This window comes from Carlito syrichta, unplaced genomic scaffold (genome assembly GCF_000164805.1).
Source record: "Carlito syrichta isolate Samal-C Ts95f unplaced genomic scaffold, Tarsius_syrichta-2.0.1 Scaffold304018, whole genome shotgun sequence".
Lineage (NCBI taxonomy): Eukaryota > Metazoa > Chordata > Mammalia > Primates > Tarsiidae > Carlito > Carlito syrichta.
The window spans coordinates 152,707-175,180 of record NW_007248114.1 but is presented as its reverse complement, the minus strand read 5'-3'; the positions used below and the strand labels follow the sequence as shown (position 1 = coordinate 175,180).

The 22,474-nt window shown below is 38.1% G+C and overlaps 1 protein-coding gene across 4 annotated transcripts; it reads right to left on the bottom strand.

Moving 5' to 3' along the window:
- Positions 1 to 2,674: 2,674 nt before the first annotated feature.
- Positions 2,675 to 13,376, bottom strand: GMNN (geminin, DNA replication inhibitor). 4 transcript variants are annotated; one of them, XM_021713061.1, is made up of 7 exons: positions 13,073 to 13,376; positions 11,391 to 11,463; positions 7,645 to 7,722; positions 6,732 to 6,861; positions 4,740 to 4,822; positions 4,358 to 4,468; positions 2,675 to 3,133 (listed from the first exon to the last, which is right to left on the bottom strand). In XM_021713061.1, exons 2-7 carry the CDS (start codon positions 11,436 to 11,438, stop codon positions 2,972 to 2,974), a joined length of 612 nt encoding a protein of 203 aa, XP_021568736.1. In that variant the 5' UTR covers positions 11,439 to 11,463; positions 13,073 to 13,376; the 3' UTR covers positions 2,675 to 2,971. The 4 variants fall into 4 exon arrangements, with proteins under 4 accessions (XP_021568736.1, XP_021568735.1, XP_008057580.1 ...); XM_021713060.1 differs by having other exon boundaries at positions 13,197 to 13,376; XM_008059389.1 differs by having other exon boundaries at positions 13,201 to 13,273.
- Between the last annotated feature and the right edge of the window lie 9,098 nt (positions 13,377 to 22,474).

Sequence of the window (22,474 nt, the reverse complement as noted above, 5' to 3'; positions counted from 1 at the left end):
ACATCAAGATTTGTCCATGTTGTGTATACCAATTATCTGACCCCTTTTCACTGCTAAGTTGTATTCCATTGTATAGATATACCATAATTTATCCATTCACTTGCCAGTGGACCTTTACAAAATAAAGCTCTAAAGATGAAGAAACTATTCTCTCTTTTTTTGAGTCTGAGTCTCACTCTATCTCCCAGGCTAAAGTGCAATGGCACACTCAGGGCCATCACAGCCTCAACCTGCTGGATTCAGGCAATCCTTCTACCTAAGCCTTCTAAGTAGCTGGAACCACAGGTGCATGGCACCACACCTAGCTAATTTTTATTTATTTATTGTAGAGATGAGGTCTTGCCAAGTTGCCTGGTCTTGAATCCATGGGCTCAGGCAATTCTCTCATCTCTGGCTCCCAAAGTGCTGGGATTACAGACACAGCCACACCTGGCAAAACTAGTCTTCACATGGATATATGCTTTCATTTCTCTTGGGTAAATACCTAGGAGAATGGCTGGGTCATATAAAATGTTTAACTTTTAAAAATTGCTCAACTTTTCTACAGCAGTTGTAGCATTTAACATTGAGATCAGCACTGCAGGAGGGTTTGAGATGCTTCACATCCTTAACATTTGGTATGGCTGTTTTTGTTTTTCAAACTTGAGCCATTCTGATAGGTGTGGAGCAGTATCTCTCTGTAGTTTAACTTGCACTTCCCTGATGACTGATATTGAGCATCTTTTCACGTGCTTATTTACCACTTAACACATATCCTTTGGCGAAGAGTGCAAATCTTTTCTCCATTTCTAAAACTGAGTTATCTAGTCATTGAATTCCGAGAGTCCCTTACGGACACAAATTCTTTGTTTTGATATAGTCTGTAAATATTTCCTCCCAGTCTGCAGCTTGCTTTTTTTCATTCACTTAAGTGTTATTATGTCATAGCCCATCTGTGTTGTTATACAGGGATACCTGAGACTGAGAAAAGTTTATCTGGCACACGGTTCTACAGGCTGTACAAGAAGCATGCCTCGGAACCTGCTTCTGGTGAGGGCCTCAGGAACCCTCCACTAATGGCAGAAGGTAAAGGGGAGCAGGCATTACATGGTGAGAGAGGAAGGGAGAGGGAAGAGAAGTGCCAGATTCATTTTAACAAACAACTCTCTCTGGAACTAACAGAGAGAACTCTCAGTACTGGGACAGCACCAACTCATTCATGAGGGATTCATCCCCATTACCCAAACACCTCCTACTGGTCTCACCTCCAACATAGGAGATAAAATCTCAACCTAAGATATGGAGGGAATATTCAAACTATAGGAATATAGTTCATGCTTTTTGTGTCCTATTTTAGAGCTCTGCCAAAACCAAAGTCACTAAGAGTTTTTCCTATATTTTCTTCTAGAAGCTTTATAGTTTTAGCTACATTAACTTTTAAATCCCCTTCAATTCCTTCTTTTCTTTTGTTCCCCACCATCAATCCTGGCAACTTTTTTTGAGAAATAATTTCTATTTGCAAAGTTGTCCTATTTACTTTTCCTCTTTCTTATTCATTCTAAAGACCTCTCAGCGGATTCCCCTTATCCCTAAACCAGAATATTCTTAATTCCTTTTTTTAAAAAAAAGCAATCATCTTTAGTGACTCACTTCTAAAATATATAGAGCCACTAGCCTCATGTGGCTACCTAAATAAAAATGACAATTAAATAAATTAGCTGGGTACTGTGGCATGCTCCTGTAGTCCCAGCTACTCAGGGGCTAAGGCTGAGGCAGGAGGATCACTTGAGACCAGAAGTTTGAATCTGCAGTGAGCTATGGTCATGCCAAAGTGCTCCAGCCTGGGCAACAGAGCCAAGAACCTATCTCCAAAAATAAATAAATTAAAAAAATTAATTTCTGCTGCTCATTTACACTAGCCATATTGCAAGTGCTTAATATTGCCACATAAGCTGATGGTTACTACACTGCACAGTACAAATACATCATCATCATCCCAGAAAGTTCTATTGGACAATGTTGGTTATAGATCAATTAATAGCTTCCATCTTTTAAGCACTTAGTCTAGGCAATATAGTAAAGATTTTAATCCTCATAACACTTTGAGGCAATCTTTTATCTCCATGTGAGATAAGAAAATTAAGATTCTGTTAGTCTAGGCAATATAGTAAAGATTTTAATCCTCATAACACTTTGAGGCAATCTTTTATCTCCATGTGAGATAAGAAAATTAAGATTCTGTAAAGATACTCAGCTAAAGCAATCCTTTAAAGCTCAAAACTGCTCTTTATTGTCCTTTTATAGAAAACCACTTGTAAGCTTCTCACAGATTTTCTTCAATCCCAATGCAGTACACTTTGCAAACAATTTCCCTTATTTTGTCCTTTTCTTCCTTCAAAAACATAGTATATGTGGGAAGTCCCCAACTAATCTCACCCCGTTTTCACTTCTTATTCTTCGATATTTATACACTTTGTACTATACCAGTATGTGAAATATGAAAACCAGGTTAGGAAGTTAAAAACCTCAACTATCTCAGTCTAAATAGGCCTGTATTTAAATTAATGGAAGCTATTAAATGATCTAAACCAACACTGTCTGATAGACCTTTCTGGGATGATTTTCTGCTTGTTTTCTCCATGACAGCAGACAATTAGAAAGAAAACAACATAAAAGCAAAGAAATAGACAAATTTTCTACAAATTCCTTATACTTCATTATTCCAAGTTATACACAATGCTCAACAGGATATTGAAGTTTATTTAGTCATATACACAAGTCATGTCTGACAACTAAGAAAATGCCATTTACATAAAACATCATAGATTAAAAATACATAGTATTTGTATTTTAATACAATAGGGTCCCAGGATTCAAACAAGGAAGTTTGATTCCAGAGTTTGCATCATGTAGTTATATACTGTGCTACAAAGAACTATAGTGGAGGTAAACTTTGGCAGTATATGTCTCAAAAGTCAAATATTAATGAATTTCATATATCCGGTTTTGCATCTGTAGAGGAAGATACAATTCCTTCAGCACATGTGCCAATTTCTGAGTCTTCCACTTCAGAATCCTCACCAGTTTCCTCTTCAGAATCAAATTCCTGGCTATCTGGTGATTCAAAGTTATCCAGCGGTTCACCACTCAGTCTCTTTTAAAAAAAACCAACAATTTATTGTAAAAACTTTACAAGCTAAGTCTATTATATGCTAATATAGCTGACCTTCAATGTTGCAATGAGATTCTTAAGTGTTATATCAAAGTTTCTATTCTGCTAGACCATATTCAGTAATGTCACAGTGATTAATAATTTGCCAATTTTTTAAAGTTGTGAAATGCTTTCAGCAGGTTATTTAAATTGATACTTATCGAGCGAGCTGCAGTTAAGAACTAGGTGTTACACATTTCCAATCAGCTGTGGACCAATACCTTTAAGGCAGTTAAGAGAGCTACAACATACTTCCAAGTGAAAACTTCCAACATTAATTCTATCATGGCTTTAAAATGTGAAGCCACAATTCAGCACATAGAAAGTTTTGATCCGAAAAACTTTCTTCCTATCAGCCAGATGAATTGTTTGCAAACACGAGACATGAATACATCTTAAAATGTTTTTTAGGCCAAGTCTGGTAAAGTAAGTCATCAGGCTAATTCTTACAATTGGATTAACTACTTACAAATTTTTTAAAAGTCAAATAAAACCCACCAAACATATTTACTATACCAATTAACAGTATTATAAATGACAGTATGTCATGATGTCATGCTGCTATTAAAGTAAAAACTACCTAAAAATGTGCCACTATGAAATACTGTTCTATATTTTTTAGACCTAATTCCTTTTAATAACTCTACAAGAAGATATATGTTCTTTTGCTTCAAAATAATAATAGTTGACAGTTATTGGACTCTTACTGGCTGCAAGTGCTCCTCACAACTGTCCATCTACGGTAACTTGTCCAATTCTCATAACAAGTCTACCAAGTAGGCATCTTTGCTCCCACTTTGTAGATGAGAAAAATGAAGCCCTGATAGGATAAATAACTTACTTTATTCAACAACTTTATATGGTACTAGGCAGGAAGCTAAAACTTAAATTCAGGAATCTGATTCCAGAGCCCAAACACTTAAACTGACCACACTACTGCCTCAACTTTATAGAAAAAAAGATGATTTTTTAGTTGGGCATGGTGGGGCGGGCCTATAGTCCTAGCTACTCAGGAAGCTGAGGTGGAAGGATCTCCTGAGCCAGCAGGTCAAGGCTGAGGTAGCCATGAGTGTGTCACTGCACTCCAGCCTGGGCGACAGAGTGAGACTTCAACTCAAAAAAGAAAAAAAAAAAAAAAGAAATAGATGATTTTGAATCATTACTTACCTCTATTACTTCTGCCATATACTGTACATGTTCTGCTACTTCTGCCAATTGTTTATTCTCCTTTTTCAGTCGGGCAATTTCATTGTCCTTTTGTTCAATTTCTTTATGAAGCTGTATAACATAAAGTTCAGTATTCTACAGATATACTATGCTCTAAGTCAAATTACATGCCTTCATATAGACATACATAGCGTGAAATTGGCTCAACACAAGGATTCATTTTGTTTGATAATTCTAGCAACAGAAATTAAGTTTCTACTTAAACTTTTCTTAGGCCAACATTACAGCTAGTTTATATTACACTATTCAAATATACTAGCAGCAAAACTAAAACTGAATCCTGAAATCTTGAAAAATGGTACAAATTATACGCAATACATACTTTTTCATTTTCCTTAAGTGCTTCATAGAGAGCCTTCCGTCGTTTTTCTGCTACTTCTTTCCAATATTGAGAAGACGGATTTTCTGAAATAAATTATTAATGTTTTGCATACAATTTTTAAAAACTATTACTGTAAACATTCAATAATTTCTGTCAAAAAATTTCCAATCTTACTCAGCACTACTCATTATTTAGTAATATTTTTAAAAAATTAAAGTTGGAAAACAAAATCAATTGTTTCTATTTTATTTTTCCCAACATTTCAAAGACTTCAATCTTTCAAAAGAAATGCAACACAAGTACAATAAACACACATATATCTTCTATCTAGACTGCTGAAGATTTAACATTTGCTTTGAGTTTGTATATTTTTAACACTGATGTTTTTGAAAAGTTCAGATCAGTTATTTTGTATATTGTCCTTAATTCTGGATTTCTGTTTCCATGACTAGATTCAAGCTAAACATTTTTGGCAGGAATGTTGTGTAAGTATGTTACTAATTTGTTATGACAAATTAGCAAGAAACACATGCTAATTTGCCACAATACTAGGGATGTTAATTTTGATCATCTGGTTAAGATGCTATCTATTAGATTTCCCCTTTCAGATATATCTTTTTCCTTTACTAACTAATTAATGATCTGTGGAATAAAATCTTTTTTGAGTCCGTGTTAATGCCCTGTTCCCCTAAAACTTTTTACCCAATTTTAACTCCACTGATGTTTCTAGCTTAAACATATTATTTCTACTATAGATGAAAAATAGATTTTTGTATAGTTCCTTCTACATGTAGTAATTGGCATTAGTTTGTAAAAATAACATTCCCTATCTCTATTTAAAAGAATTTATCAGTACAGATTAGTATGTCCCTTTTATATTCAATTATTATAATCCATTCTTGTCATCATTCATTTTGATGCTCAACTCTTCCCAAAAAAGGAATCCTTTCAAGTTGATTCCTGTGTTCTTTCAACATGTGCATCTGATTGAATATTTCCTTATTATCTGACACAAGATATTCCAGGATCACCCTATAGTTTCCTTGTCCCGAACATGGAATCAGCAATTTTATGTACTAGATGAGGATTCCTCTTTATTTAATAAAGAACAATGCTTACACACCAACTGAATGCCTGGTGTGTTCCTTGCTACTAAGGCGTCATTTGTTTCTGAGGTTCTTTCAGTAACAGAGCTAGGAACTGTAATACTTTTTAAAAAATTATCAGTTTATACTGATATCTCCACTTTCAATTCAAGAACACATTAAAGTTGGAGATCTTCCTTTCCTTTCCCGTGCCATATTTGTATTTCCATCCACATCATGAACCTGGCTCTCAACAACATCAACAATAAAATCCTACTATCAACTTGCCTCCTTCCTGTCTTCTAGACAACCCAGAATAAGCCCAAACATTACTGTGACCTTGAGGAGTAAGTTAACTTCTCTAGGCCTCAATGTGCTCATCAGTAATAAGCATCCCATGACATAATTAGTGCAGAAATCTTCCATCATTAGCTTGTTTTGATTTCCATCGCCATTCCACTAAAAACTAGTACTTATTATAGGCATAATGCTTCGCATTCATCTTCACTCCCTTTACTTCATCCACATTTTTATTGGCTCCAATACTTCATATTCTCTTGAAATATTCAAATTCCTTTTGTATTTCAAATTCATTCTCTAGACATTTCTCTTCTGAAAAGTCTATCTCCAAATCTTGTAAACGCTTACAAGGCAATCCAGTATCACAGCTGCCATATTAATCACCATTCCTTAATATTATACCCACTCTTGGACTTTGGCAAACAAATGGCCAGACCTGTCCAAATTTAGTGTTTGTGTACTTACAATCAAAAGATATGTTAAATACTGAAAATATACAAGTAAAATAACTAATAGTAATAGTATTGACAGATTAAAAGGCTATAGGCAGAATTAATAACAGTAATAACTTAAAATTTTAAGCCTAAAGTCATATTTTTTTTCATACCTTTAATCATAAGATCAAATGCTTCTTGAGTGACTCCTTCAAGATTTTTATTTTCACTAACTCCAGGGCTGGAAGTCTTAGATGTTAACTGGTCATTCCAATGTTTCCTTTTGGGTAAGTGTTTAGCCAACTATAATGGAAACACTTATCAATCATATTTACTTTGATTTAATGAACAAAAAAAGCTGGGTGGTTTGTCATTCATGTATTAAAAAAAGAACTCAAACATCTTTTTGATATGTTTGGGTCTTTTAAAAAGTTAACAATTTAAAGTTCTACCAAAATCTACAGTAACATTTAAAAATTTTTAATTTGCAGCAACTATTTTGGACTAGACTTGGGTGTAAGGCATCACTGAAATTATCTATTTTACTTTCTAAAGAGATAAGGTTTCTCTCCGTTGTCCAGGCTGGAGTGGTGTGACACAATCATAGCTCACTGCAGCCTCAAACTCCTGTGCTCATGTGATTCTCCTGCATCAGTTTCCCAAGTAGGTGGGACTACAGTAAAATTACTTCTATTGTGTTTAAATACTGTATTTAAATTCAGTACCATGGAAAGGCAAGATTTTCAATCTGCAAAAGTCTAGACATGCTGATCCATGATTTTATCACTTATACAAAGGGTAAATGAAAGAATCTAACATTATATTATAAAAACATGAACCATTACTACTACAGGATAAATCATAACTTACTACATCATTCCAGGTCTGCTACAGGTATTCACAGCAATTTAAAACTTCCTATATTGAGCAATTAAGATAAAAACCACTTCTTTGGGGAATATGTTATTATTATTCTGAAATTAGTTCCATATTTCAAAAATTATGTGTTTCTGACCAAGAAAATCTTAGAAATGTTTTTAACATAGACATATCACCTGTATTCCATTTCAGCCCTATAATACATACCTCATTTTCTCTTCCAACAAGAGAGCCAGCTGCAGAAGGCTGAATCATCTTCAGAGTTCTTCTTGGGACAGGACTATTCTAAAAGTCAAGATAATTCATTATGTGTTTAGCTATATGGCTATTTAGTTACTGAGTTTCTATATAGATTGCTAGTCTTGGTTCTACTATGATTTGGAAAAAGAAAACATTAAGAACACTAATATTTGCTCTGTTATATAATTTCATAATCCTACATATGAACAACTAGCAAACCTGTTATTATCCAAAATTACAATAAAGTTTTAAGAAATTCTTCAGATGGATCATAATACCCAAACCAGACACAAGTCAATTTTCTCCTCTCATTTCAATATATGCTCTTGCAGTAATAATCATTTTGTCAATTCATCATCTACTAAAAACAAACATAACAAAACTTCTCAGCTCTAATTAATAGTTCAAACCTTATATGACAAAATTCCAACAGGAATATCCATATTATCTCTTTAAAAAAATCATCCAGCAGAAACTAGAAACTTGCTTTTATAAAACCAAACATCACAACAACCATGGAATAAATTCACAAAAAAAGGTAAATTAGGAGAAAAGGTTAATCATTTACATTGCAAAATACTTCTCCTAATCAGAAAGATTCATCTCAGACCTTTAAAAATCATTAATATTCTCACTTTTATATGTATCCATCAGATATTATAATATCCCCTCTCAACCATTACCTGATTGTAGAGGCAGTTCTGCTCAAACCTCTTCATTAGAAAACAGCTAAAATGTCAGTGCTTGAGGCATACTAAAATGCACAAGCTATTGTTTTGGGAAAAATATCGCCTCCCTTGTAATATGTAAATATCTTCCTGTATATTTCCTGATCTGAAAGCTCTATTTTTGCAAAAAATCATTAGTTATACTGCCACCATGGGATAGCAAACAATGGTGAATACTCAAACAAGGTGAGCAAGAACATGATACCATACCAGCGTGAGAAAGTTACTGATTCCAAACTGTACTTCACATGACAAGAGTTCACCTTTCCCACGGTAAAGTTTCTGCTGCTGATTATTATCTTACTGTTTAACTGAAGGACAAATGCCAGCTACAGTGAGAACAAATATTACACCAACATTTCAGACATAATTTAGATTATAGATTAGTCAACAATCTCCAGACAAACAGAAGAAAATGTAACATTGGAAGCTTAATAATAGGTGGTGTTAATTTATTTAAATGCCTGTTGGTTAATAATGGTCAAAGAAGTCAGTTAAGTTACAGTCACCAGAAAATTACCATTTCCAAGATTTAACTTGTACGTGTAAACCTTATGGACTCTGGCCTAAAATAATGTAATATTACTATGATTTTCTGCATACAGATTATGCACTGAAATAACAGACTTTTAGAGTTAAAGTCTCCTATGTATTAATAGGTCTTAACCTTTTTAGAAAACAATTTAATATTCTATGAACCTTCTTCCCCCAAAAATGCACACAAAAGTGCTTGCACTGAATTTTGCATACAACTGGCAAGAATCTAGTTCTAATCGAATTCTCTCATTGTACAGATGAGTAAATTAGACTTAAATGCTAACTAACCCACCCAAGATCAGTTTTGGAAGTAAAACCAAAACTAAACAGAACCCAGTTCTCTTTATCATCAAGATAGTTTTACTATATGAGTAAACAGACTTTTTGTTTTTTGTTTTGCACTCATGTAAGCATTTTCTGTTAGTATACAAATATCTGGCTTTGATTTGCTTCAAAAATAATCCACTGAAGGAAGGGGAGAGTTAACGAAGATACAGATGAAACCAAATTGGTCATTTATTGATTACTGCTAAAGTTAGAGAAGTAAATTATTATACTACTGACTCTGCTTTTAAATATTCAAAAGTTTTCATAATCAAAAGTTTAAATAAACACACAGAGGCCAGGCACAGTGGCTCATGACTATTATCCCAACACTTTGGGAAGCTGAGGTAAGAGAATTGCTTAAGCCCAGGAGTTCGAGACTAGCCTAGGCAACATAGTGAGACCTTGTCTCTACCAAAAAAAAAATCAAATCAAAAGATTATTTGCTTACACTTCTCAACTGCTTTTACTCTATTTAATTTAAATGTGCAAGCCGGGCTTGGTGGCTCAGCCTGTAATCCCGTGCCTTGGGAGGTTGAGGTGAGTAGAATTGCCTGAACCCGCGGGTTCGAGACCTCATCTCTACAATAAATCAAAACTTGGCGAGACCTCACCTCTACAATAAATCAAAAATCAGCCAGGTGTGGTAGCGCTCGCCTGTAGTTCCAGTTACTTGGAAGGCTGAGGCGGAAGGATGGCCGGAGCCCAGGAGGTGAGGCTGTAGTGGCCGGGAGCGGCCACTGCACTCCAGTCTGGGCGACAGAGTGAGACTCCAACTCACTCTTTTAACCATAAATTCTTTTAACCATAAAAGTAGACTCACACCGGGCACAGTGACTCATACCTGTAACACCAGCACTTTGGGAGGCAGAGGTAAGAGGCTTCCCTAAGCCCAGGGGGTCAAGACAAGCCTGGGCAACATAATGAGACCTAATTTCTACAATAACATTTTAAAAAATTAGCCAGGCATGGTGGTATGCACCTGTGGTTACAACTACTTGGAAGGCTGAGCTCAGCAGGTGAGGCTATAGTGGCTGTGAGGGTACCACTGCACACCAACCTGGGCAACAGAATAAGACTCCAACTCAAAAAAAAAGAAAAGTGGACCCAGTCAAAACTGCAAACTCTAAACAAATACTGTTCTATTGACATAAGAATAATTGCTTAGCCAGGCTCGGTGGCTCAGCCTGTAATCCCGCGCCTTTGGGAGGCTGAGGTGAGTGGATTGCCTGAGCCCGCGGGTTCGAGACTCGCCTGGGCAGCGAGACCTCATCTCTACAATATATCAAAAAATCAGCCGGGCGTGGTAGCACATGCCTGTAGTTCCGGCTACTCGGAAGGCTGAGGCGGAAGGATCACCGGAGCCCAGCAGGTCGAGGCTGCGGTGGCCGGGAGCGGCCACTGCACTCCAGTCTGGGCGACGGAGTGAGACTCCAACTCAAAAAAAAAAGAATAATTGCTTAGAGTAAGATTTCTATTGATAGAATAATATGGGAATTCAAAAAGTATTGCAAATTATAATGTACTCTGAAAAAAATGTGCAACACAAAATGTCTCTGTGGTCCAAGATACTGATCCTGAAGATAAACTACAAAGGAATTTAATGAAATCATTTCACAAAATGTAAGAGTAGAACCAAAGCAGTAATAATCTCATATATGGAAAATCCTAAAGAATCTACTAAAAAACTATTAGAACTAATAAACAACTTTGGCAAGGGTGTAGGACACAAGATTAAGGTACAAAAATCAATTGTATTTCTATACAATAGCAATGATCAAACTGAGAATGAAATTAAGGAAACAATTCTATTCACAATAGCATCAGAAAGAATAAAAACACAAGAAAAAACTGAACAAAGACATAAAACTCATACTCTGAAAACTTCAAAATATTGTTGAAAGAAATTTAAGACCAAAATTAAAGATATCCATATTCTTGGGTCTCTTAATTCAACTGTAATTAATTTTTAAAAATTTTTCAATTATTATTTGTTCTCTGCCCAAAAAATTCAGTAATTTAAGGTTCATAGATATTATAACCAAGTTAAATGTGGCAAAATTATGTCAAAATACTTTTAACCACATGCCTTCTACAAAAGATTAAAGCTATTTTATCACATACCTTTTCATTCTCTTTGATTTCTTGTTTCTGCTTCATACTGGGATTCATTACGCAACTTGTGAAACACAAATGACTAGTAATTAAAAAAAAGAATATGGTTTGCATCTGAAGGTAGTCTAGATTTTTTTTTGTAAAAGTATTTACAATAGAAAGAAATCGTACTATTATCTTTCTCACTCAACTCTAACTCAGCCATCAGTGACTATTTTGATATCTATTTTTTACACATAGACACACACATAATAATGATGATTGGAAAAAAATCTTGTTACAAAAGGGAAACTATGTATTTTAAACAAATTTACAAAGCAAAGTGCCCTGGATTAAATACAGGGCTCTGAGATGTGGTAACTTGGAAAAGCAAAACACAGATATCGGGGTATGCCCAAGGCCATCCTAAAGAACAGCATCCTAACTTTGCTGTTTCAAAGGCAGACTTAAGCTACAATAAACTAGGCTCTGGCAATTATTTAAGTGTGACATAACATCAGGACAAATAAGATTATGCATTTACATATGTAGAAATGTTTAATCTCCAACATGAAGAGCTAACAAGCCAGGAAGAGGAAGCAGGAGATAAAGGGATATGTAATATGGTTAACAAGACAACTGGGAGTTACTCCAAACTCAGCATCTGAACCCTTCAGCCATGTCTGTGCCTCGCTAACAGAGCTCCCTGATTTTTGTGGCCATGCCTTTATTCAGTGCAGTGGCTTTCAAATTTTGATGCACTTCTAACATTAACACATTTTACACTGTGATCTAGCACACAAATATGCAAACAAAAAAGTTTAAGGAAACAAAACGATCTAATTGTGTGTAGTGCACCCTGCTATGTTCTATTCTATTTCATGTTTAAAAAATGCTGGTTGGGACCCACTGAATGGATCTAGGACAATGTTTTTCAAACTGCGGGTCGCGGGCTGGGATCCTGAAATCCAGCGTAGAGGGTCATTAGCACCGTTGTTTAGAAAAATGCAACAGAACAGAATGGAAATGAAGAGACGAAAAAAAAGTGTACATGGCATGAGAAGTACTTCTTCGTGAGAAGTCTAATTCAGTTACGTGGCGGCGTCCTTAATTGCGACGTAAGTGTGCCTTAAAATGAAAAACGGTGAAAGCCACTGATGGAGTAAGTCTAATCCTTCACGTTTTACAACACTTGTCAGCAACCTTGCACCCTTGTCTTTTATTCCCTGGTTCTTTTAACGAACTAGATGCGAAACTGTAGCAAAAGACAGGGTCCAAAGGGAGCAGACGAAACCAGTGTCTCCAGCACCGGTATCTATTTCATGGTAGACGACCTCTTCTCAAGAGCCAAATCTGCGGGCCCCTCGGATGAGGATCAGTTACTGAACTGGCAAGAGGATGGATGTTCCACCTCATCCCCCGAACCGGGCACGCCCTGGCGGGGTCCTCCACCCCAGATCTTATCACCCCTCTCCGCCTACCAGCCTGCACGCCCGTGAGGCCCAGCGCCCTGCGACAGGGCAGACGGCGCGGCCCAGGGCGCTCGAGCCCATCAAACACAGGGCGCGCCTCGGTGACGGCGCCCGCCAGCCAATAGGCAGCGCGGAAGTGAGATCGCGCCAAAACCGACCCGGCCAATAGAGCAGCCCCTCGCCTCACCTCCCGCCTCCGCCCCGGCGCCCGCGGTCGTTCAACAACCCCTTCAGCCACACCTTGGCCCCAGCCCCGCAGCCCTCAACGTACGGTGCTTCAGGTTGGCAGGAGCGAAAGCGAGTTGTCTAGGCGCTGTATACCCTTGCGCTCCTGCGTACCCATCTCCTGCCACCTCTCTCACACTTACCGGTGAAGACGCGTACTCCTCGTGGCCAACGCAGGCAGCTGTGTCAGCGGCACCTCGCACACAGCCCACCGCCTACCACCGCTGGCCCCTACGGTCGCTGGAGCGCCCGGCGCGCGCTGCAGTAAAGTCTAACTCCGCTCGCCCGCGCCCACACGGCAGCGTGACCGCCTGACGCAAGGCGAGGGGCAGGGCCTCCGAAATCCAGCGAATCGCCTCGCGTCCCTTCCTGCGCCTGCGCAGTAAGTGGTAGCGTGTACTGGGGGAGAGAGGCCAAGGGTTTTCGGCAAGCTGGGAGGTCCGTGCCCTTTGGCCCTGCCTTCCGACCCTGCGCTCGGAACTTGCTTCCTGGGTGCAAAGCTTTTGCCCTTTGTGAAAGCAGAAAAGATTTACTTCCGTTAAACGTTAACACTGGTAGGGCAAAATTGTATATATAATACACGACTTAGATTTGTGTGAGTCCCCAGTTCCAAGAGCTCCTAGTTTTAATATTAAGAGCTTTTATGTTTTGGTTTTTGCATATCGACTGAGCTACAGTGGGAGTTGTTTCGGAAGACATCATTCGGCAATCAATCCTACAGCTATTCATTGAGCACCTAGGACGATTTCAAGGGAAAGGGAAACCTTAGTAATAATTACATCTAGCCTTTCTTTAATTGTGTAAAATCCTCGGATAATGGCACTCTGAACATAGTACATTTGAGCTCACTGGAGTTTAGTCAAAGCTTTTGTTTGCGCCTCCCATAGATATTAGTACAAGTCTGTTTTCCTGTTTCTTGTTTTTTGTTTGTTTTTTCTTTTGAGTTGGAGTCTCACTCTGTCGCCCACACGAGTGCAGTGTAAAGGGAGGGTGCAGCCTCGACCTGCTGGGCTCCGGCGATCCTTCCGCCTCAGCCTTTCAAGTAGCCGGAACTATTTTTTTTGATTTATGGTGGAGATGAGGTCTCGCCAAGTTGCCCATGCGGGTCTCGAACCCGCGGGCTCAGGCAATCCACTCACCTCAGCCTCCCAAATGCGCGGAATTACAGGCTGAACCACCGAGTCAGGCTTGTTTTCCTGTTTAACTTTTCATGGGAGACTCTGTTATGCGGATGGAAGGCTGCTTCTTTCGCAGTCAAATACGAGACGCAGAAAGCTGGGAGAAGGAAGTAGTTTTATTCTGATACCATGGGATCAGGGAACAGGCTGTGTATTCACCCAAAACCTGTTCATTTAAGCAGAGTTTCCATCCAGTATTTATAATAAAACAACAGTTTCTTATCTTTTTCCCACTATTGATTAATAATGACGTGTCTTCTTACCATTACTCATTTTCTTTCTTGATAAGTGTTTAGACCTCAAACATTACTGTCACAAACTGGTGCGCAGATTACATCAATTCTGCCATTGTTCTAAGTTACAATTACCTTAAACAATTTGGGACTGGTACTTCCTAGTTGGTTACAGTTTTTTGCTTGTTCTGGGAGTTCTGGTTCACAAGGCTTGATTAAACATTACACATAAAATTAATGCAAAGACATGAAAGAAAGCAATTGTCATTTAAAGACTAAGGAGCCAAGCTCACACCTGTAATCCCAGCACTTTGGGAGGCTGAAGTGAGAGGATTGCCTGAGCTCACCGGTTCGAGACCAGCCTGGGCAACTTGGTGAGACCTCATCTCTACAATAAATAAAAAAATTAGCCCGGTTTTGTGGCGTGCGCCTGTAGTTCCAGCTACTCGGAAGGCTGAGGCGGAAGGATCGCCAGAGCCCAGCAGGTTGAGGCTGCAGTGGCCGGGAGCGGCCACTGCACTCCAGTGTGGGGGACAGAGTGAGACTCCAACTCAAAATAAATAAATAAATAATAATAAAAATTAGCTGGGCATCGTGGCGCATGCCTGTAGTTCCAGCTACTGGTAAGGCTGAGATGGAAGAATCACCTGAACCCAGCAGGTTGAGGCTACTGTAGCTGTGAGCATGCCACTGCACTCCAGCCTGGGCAACAGAGTAAGACTCCAACTCAAAAAAAAAAAAAATCAATTTCACTTGTTTCTTCTTTTTTTAGTAATATGGCTACCAGAAAAAAATATAATTAAAGGTGTGGCTAACATTTGTATTCCTTGTTATATTTCCATGGAAAGCAGCTGCTCTAAATTATCATAATGTACATTATTGCACTGGATGCTTTCAGTAGGCCTGTGCAGTAAATGTTTTTACTTCCTTTTTAACAAGATTAAGAGATTTCATCACAGACCCAAGATCTCACACAAGGCAGCAGCGGAATGAAGCTTTAGATCTGACTCAAAGTCCTCATGGGAATAAAAAGAGGTTCTGAAAATATTCTCTCAAGAGACATAAAATCCTCAAGCCCCCAAACTACTAGGAAACGTCTCCAAACCTTGTGCTTTCCTATTAGTTTTTTAAGGACAAATTTATAGAAAAAACAATTTTGTGGGATGTGGAAAAAAGTTGTAAGTAGTTATCACTGGATCAGATTTTTTTTTGTAGGCATACAAATATATTGTAGTCTTATCTGCAGTAAAGAAACCATGAGTATTGATAGGCATAAGTTTATTCAGTAGTATTGACTCATGTTAATCAATGTATAATCATGTATAATTTATTATGAATTTAGTAATTATAAAGAATGGGTGATTATGGAAGTTGGCAAATCCAAAATCTGCAGAGCCAATGTCCCAGTAGGAGTATGAATGTAAAGCCTGGAAGCTGCTGTAAAACCAGAAAGGGCTTATGTACAAGTGTAAAGGTCATCAGGCAGTAAGAGTTTATACTCCTGATCAAAAGCCATCAGGCAGGAGAATTCTCTTTTACTAGGAGTGAAAGGGACGGGGTTCTATTTAGACCTTCAACTAAGGCCCACTCACATTAAGGAGGGCAATCTGCTTTACTCAGTCTATAGATTTAAATGTTAATTTAATCAAAAAATACCCTCATAGAAGCATCTGGGCGCCTATGGCCCAAACTGACATAAAATTAACCAGTACAATGAGAAAGAATGCCTTGCCTGGACCTTGATTGAGGGGTACTTGGATGCCCTTAGAATGAGAATGAGAAAACCTAGCTAATGGGTTAGTAGGAGCATCTTATGTTTTATGTTTTATCAGTGTCAAGGGAACAATTTGAGGTTCAGTGTCAAATGAACCTCAAATTGTTAAGCTTTATGTTTTGCGATGATTACAGGTCTGTTTTCTAATAGCAGATATTATTAGATAAAAGCAGAAAACTTTCTGTGATGATCTAGAAATTTCACACAAAACCTTAGATAACAAATACACTAAAATTAATTTTATCTCTGCGCTGGGAAATCTTTGTGCTTATGTTTTGGTGTGAGTAACTTGGTGTTCTGATAACTCACAACACTTCAAGCAAGATAAAGATGCTGCACAGTCAAGATCTTATTTCACAAAAAGAGAACGTGTGTTAGTTTGCTAGGGCTGCCATAATAAAGTACCACAGACTGGTGAATTAAACAACATAAATTTATTGTCTTACAGCTCTGGAGGGCAGAAGTCTAAAGCCAAGGTTTTAGGAGGATTGCTTCCTTCTGAAGGCTATGAGGAAGGATCTGTTGCAGGCATCTCTCTTTGGCCTATAGGTGATTTTCTCTCTATGTCTCTGTGTCCAAATTTCCCCTTTTTATAAGGACACTCATCAGATTGGATTATGGACCGCCCTAATGACCTCATTTTAACTTGATTACCTCTGGGAGGTTAAGACTTCAATATGTGAATTCGAAAACACAATTCAAGCCATAACAAGGCTTTTTAGCTTCCTTTTCTATCTTTCATTTATTCCTGACTTGAATGTGAGAGTGAACAGTACGAACTCTAAGTCTGATTCAAATCAACTATCTGTGTTGTTCTGCCGTTTGTGTGATCTTTTCCTTCTTATGGTCATTACATTTCAACTTTCATCATATTTGAAACATATGACCAGATCCTACATTTTAAAAGGGCTCTCAAGAAGAGAAAAACTCATTACTTTGAAAGCATGTCTATCATGTTTTTAATGAAAGGTAAGAGCAATTTCTGAGAAAGTTTTTAGCATGTTAGACCCACAATTTAAACTTTTGGCACTATATGTCACCAGTCACAGGAAAATTTGTCCCCTTTAATAATGTTTATGAGTTCCCTGGCAAGATGGCGACGGAACAGTTCGAGCTATGAGAGTCTCTGCAAAAGTAAGTGTCCATAAAGACTCTCTGTGTGAGTGGGTGTGTGCCGGTGGGTGAGTGAAAGCCTGTCTGAGGGGATGCTCGGGTTCATGCACCTGGGGCTGTCCTCCAGAGGTGACTGCAACCCACCACCGCCCTGAGATTGGAGACCTGGGTGTACAGGATCATCTGCTTGCTGTTTTCAGGGCTCTCTTGAGAGGAGGCTGCAGGGAACCTCTGCCCCTCACTACCTGGAACCTGGCCCATTTCACCACCTACAGTAGCAGACTGGGCATAAGCAGAAGGAAGCATGGAGAAACAGGTTGTGGAAATCTGGAATAAAGCTCCAACACCAGTGATGAGACACTGATGGGTGCCATCTTCTTGGTCCTGGGACTGGGCAGAGACCTGCATTGCCCGGCTCAGCCCTGCCCAGCCTCTATCTTGAGACTCAGAGGCTATCTTCTCATCAGACTTGGAGAGACAGATGCCTCTCCCCCATGCTGGAACAGGCCAGACACCTCAGAACTGAGTGGGAGACTTGACAGCAGCAGCAGCAACAAGTAAGGTGAGTCCTGATCTGATTCATTCTCCTCTCACAGTAGTAGTAGTCTGTGAAGCATCTGACCCATGCTGAGAGCAACTATATCAACCTAAACTGAGAGCAGAGGGGAGCTGCTGGAGACCAGAGCCACTCCCTAAGGAAGAGGCCTGAAAGGAAACTGGAGCCACAGAAACAGCCACAGAAAGAGGTTTTTTTTCTTTCTTGTTTGTTTTTTGTTTTAGATCTAGCTTTTTCTTCTTCTCTTTTTCTTTCTATTATTGTTTATGTTTTTGTACTTGTTTTGTTTCTGTTATTTTAATTTTTTTTTTAGACTTTCAGTTTTTGTATGGGTATTTTTGAGGGAGAGTACACCAGCAGGGTTTTTTTTTTGTTTGTATGATTGTATGTTGTTGTCTTTTTTGTTTTTTCTGTCCTTGTTTCTCTGTTTATTCGTTAGTTGGTGCGCATGTCTGTTTCCCCTCCTCTTTTCTCTCTCCACCTCCCTTTTGTATTCCTCTTTCCTTTTTTCATTCTTTTCCCTTTTCTTACGTCATTTTGCTTACAGGGGGGAAGCGTACACCCCCACTGCATGGACAGATTGTAAGGAAGTGGGAAGTGGGTTCCAGGGGCCCACCCACCTGTCAGCAGATACTGGGATCTGCAGATAGCTTCAGCCTTAATTAAATCTCAAAACTGCAAAAAGCATAGGTTCACACCCCCAATCCAGCTTCAGAATTGAACAAAACCAGAGGATTCACATAAGGAAGAATAGGAGATTGAACAAACAGAAATAAAAGCTATCCCTCCTATCACTGAATGACAGAATTAAAGAAAAGGTAAAAAAAAAAAAAATGGGCAGAGGGAAACCTACACAAATGAAGAAAAACCAAAGGAAGAATATGAGTCTCACTCAGACCCCTGGGAAGTCAGCCACTGAAAATACAGACTTTGGAACTCAAACAATGAAAAGCCCCCAGAATGACTGATCTCAAGTCGCAAACCCAGATATCAAGATATTAATAGAGAGAATAAATAGAAATGTGGAGAGACAAGAGGAAAGAATGATGGAGTTGACAACCAAGATAACAGCAGTAAAGAATACAGTGAATGAAATAAATAACAAACTGATAAGCATGAAAAACAGAATTAACCAAGCAGAAGGAAGAATCTCAGAGTTTGAGGACCAAAATATGGAACTAACCCAAACTGTTAAAAACATAGAAAAGAAGCTTAAAAAGACAGAACAAAACCTCCAAGATATGAATGATGATTTCAAGAGGCTGAACCTAAGATTAATTGGAATCTCTGAGGCTGATAGAGATACAGAGACATCCCTCATCTTGTCAGTGACATGACCATTCAAACACAAGAGATTCAGAGAACCCCTGTAAGATAACAAATGAGAAGACCAACTCCTAGACATATAGTAATTCGCCTACACAAAGTAGGTACAAAAGAAAAAAATCCTAAAGGCAGCAAGGGAAGACCAGTTAGAATAGCAGTAGACATATCTACAAAAACACTTTAGGCTAGGAGAGCTTGGAGTCCAGTCTTCAAAGTTCTGAAAGATAAACAATTTCAACCAAGAATTACCTACAAATAAGCTAAGTTTCATCAGTGATGGGGAATTAAAATCCTTCCCAGACATTGAATCCCTAAGAATTTATGCTGCCTCCAGATCAGCTCTACAAGAAACACTTAAGAAAGTATTAAACACAGAAAAAAGGAAAAAAAGAATGACAATTCCCTTCACAAGAATGCAGAAAAAGTTTGAAAATACACATAAATCAACCCCAAAAATCAAGAGAAAGGGAACAAATAAACAGCAGCAACAATAATAAAGTCTATAAGAACCACATGATAGGGATAAATTCTCACATCTCAGTTATTAGCCTGAATGTGAATGGACTATATACACTACTGAACAGACATAGAATGGCAAATTGGATAAAATATTGTGAGGCTACACTATATTATCTCCAAGAGACTCATCTCACCAGAATGGACACTCACAGACTCAAAGTAAGTGGATGGGAAACAAAATTTCAGGTGAATGGAACACAAAAGAAAGCAGGAGTTGCAATCTTAATGTCAGACAAAATACCCTTTAAGCTACCAAAAATTTTAAAAGATATGGAAGATTACTACATAATGATAAAAGGTTCAATCCATCAGCAAGAAATATCCATTCTAAACATATATGCACCCAACATAGGAGCACCAACTTTCGTAAAGCAGTTTCTATGTAAATTAGAAAAAGATATTGACTCTAACACTATCATAACTGGGGACTTAAACACCCCACTAACAACCCTAGACAGATCATCAAGACAGAAAGTCAACAAGGAGATCTGGAACCTAAATGTGACACTTGACCAAATGGGCTTAATTGATACCTACAGAACACTCCACCCAACAACCATGAATACATTCTACTCACCACCTCATGGAACATACACTGAGATCAACCACATTCTTGGCCGTAAATCAAGCATAAACAAATTCCATAAGACTGAAATTTTGCCATGTACCTTCTCAGACCACATTGGAATAAAAATAAATATCAACACCAACAAAGTTCCCCCCAAATCTACAAAGATATGGACACTAAACACTATAATGCTAAACAACTCCTGGGTCAATATGGAAATCAAAACAGAGATTAAAAGATTTCTGGAAACAAATGAACACAAAGAAGCACATTACCAAAATCTCTGGGATGCCACAAAAGCAGTCCTAAGAGGGGGATTCATATCTCTACAAACACACATGAAGAAACTGGAAAGATTACAAGTTAACAGCCTAACAAATCACCTAAGGAAGCTGAAAAAGCAAGACCACCAAAACTCTAACTTCAGCAGAAGAATCCAGATAACCAAAATAAAAACCCAAATTCGGGACGTAGAAGACAAAATAGAATACAAAATAATCAATGAAACCAAAAGCTGGTTCTTTGAAAGGATAAACAAGATTGATGGACCCCTAGATGGCTGACCAAGAAAAAGAGAGAAAAAGCCCAAATAAACACAATCAGAAATGCAAAAGGTCAAGTCACAACTGACCCTGAAGAAATACAAAAGATTATCAGAGATTACTATGTACACCTATATGGGAACACACTCAAAAACCTAAATGAAATGGAGGACTTTCTTACATCACACAACCTCCCCAGGTTGAAATAAGAAGAAACCAAGACCCTAAATAGACCAATAACGACCCAGGAATTCGACTATGTCATGAGAAAACTACCTACAAAAAAAAAAAACCCTGGACCAGATGGCTTTCCAGCAGAATTCTACAAAACATACAAGGAGGAGCTGATACCAATTCTAGTGAAAGTATTCCAGGTAATTGAGAAAGATGGAACTTTCCCCAAATCATTTTACGAAGCTAACTTCACATTGATACTCAAACCAGGTAAAGATCCAACAAAGAAAGAGAATTTCAGGCCAGTATCCTTGATGAACATAGATGCTAAAATTCTCAAGAAGATCCTAGCAAACTGGATCCAACAACACATCTCAAAAATCATCCACCATGACCAAGTAGACTTCATCCCTGCGATGCAGGGCTGGTTCAACATCCGCAAGACCATAAACATAGTAAAATACATCAACAGATGTAAAAAAAAAACCACATAATTATATCAGTAGATGCAGAAAAAGCTTTTGATAAAATCCAGCACTCCTTCTTGATAAAAACCCTCAAACATGTAAACATAGATGGAACATACCTCAAAATAGTAAGAGTCATCTACGAGACACCCACAACCAACATACTGCTCCAGATCAGTTCTACAAGAAACACTTAAACATGTAAACATAGATGGAACATACCTCAAAATAGTAAGAGTCATCTACGAGACACCCACAACCAACATACTGCTCCAGATCAGTTCTACAAGAAACACTTAAACATGTAAACATAGATGGAACATACCTCAAAATAGTAAGAGTCATCTACGAGACACCCACAACCAACATACTGCTCCAGATCAGTTCTACAAGAAACACTTAAGAAAGTATTAAACATAGAAAAAAGGAAAAAAAGAATGACAATTCCCTTCACAAGAATGCAGAAAAAAGATTGAAAATACACATAAATCAACCCAAAAAATCAAAAGAAAGACAGGAAAAAAACAGCAGCAACAATAATAAAGTCTGTAAGAACCTCATGACAGGGATAAACTCTCACATCTCAATTATCATCCTGAATGTGAATGGAATCGGAATCATTTCCCCTGAAAACTGAAACAAGACAAAGATGCCCAATTTCACCCCTTCTGTTCAACATAGTATTGGAAGTCCTAGCTAGAGCAATCAGACAAGAGAAGGAAATCAGGGGTATCCAAATAGGAAAAGAGAAAATTAAGTTATCCCTCTTTGCAGACAACATGATTCTATACCTCAAAAATTCAAGAGAATCTGTCAAAAACCTCCTTGCACTGATAAAGGACTTTGGCAAATCTCAAGGTATGAAAGAAATGTGCAAAAGTCAGTCACATTCCTGTACACCAACAATAAACAAACAGAAACACAAATAAAAAGCACAATCCCATTCACAATAGCCACACAAAAAAAT

Bases quoted from the DNA above. Each gene is read 5' to 3' on its own strand.
- GMNN (XM_021713061.1), bottom strand. From the start codon at position 11,438: ATGAATCCCAGTATGAAGCAGAAACAAGAAATCAAAGAGAATGAAAAG. The intron at 7,723-11,390 runs GTATGTGATAAA...CTTGACTTTTAG, and splicing joins AAATCAAAGAGAATGAAAAG to AATAGTCCTGTCCCAAGAAG. The intron at 4,823-6,731 runs GTATGAAAAAAA...AATTTATTTCAG, and splicing joins ATTTGATCTTATGATTAAAG to AAAATCCGTCTTCTCAATAT.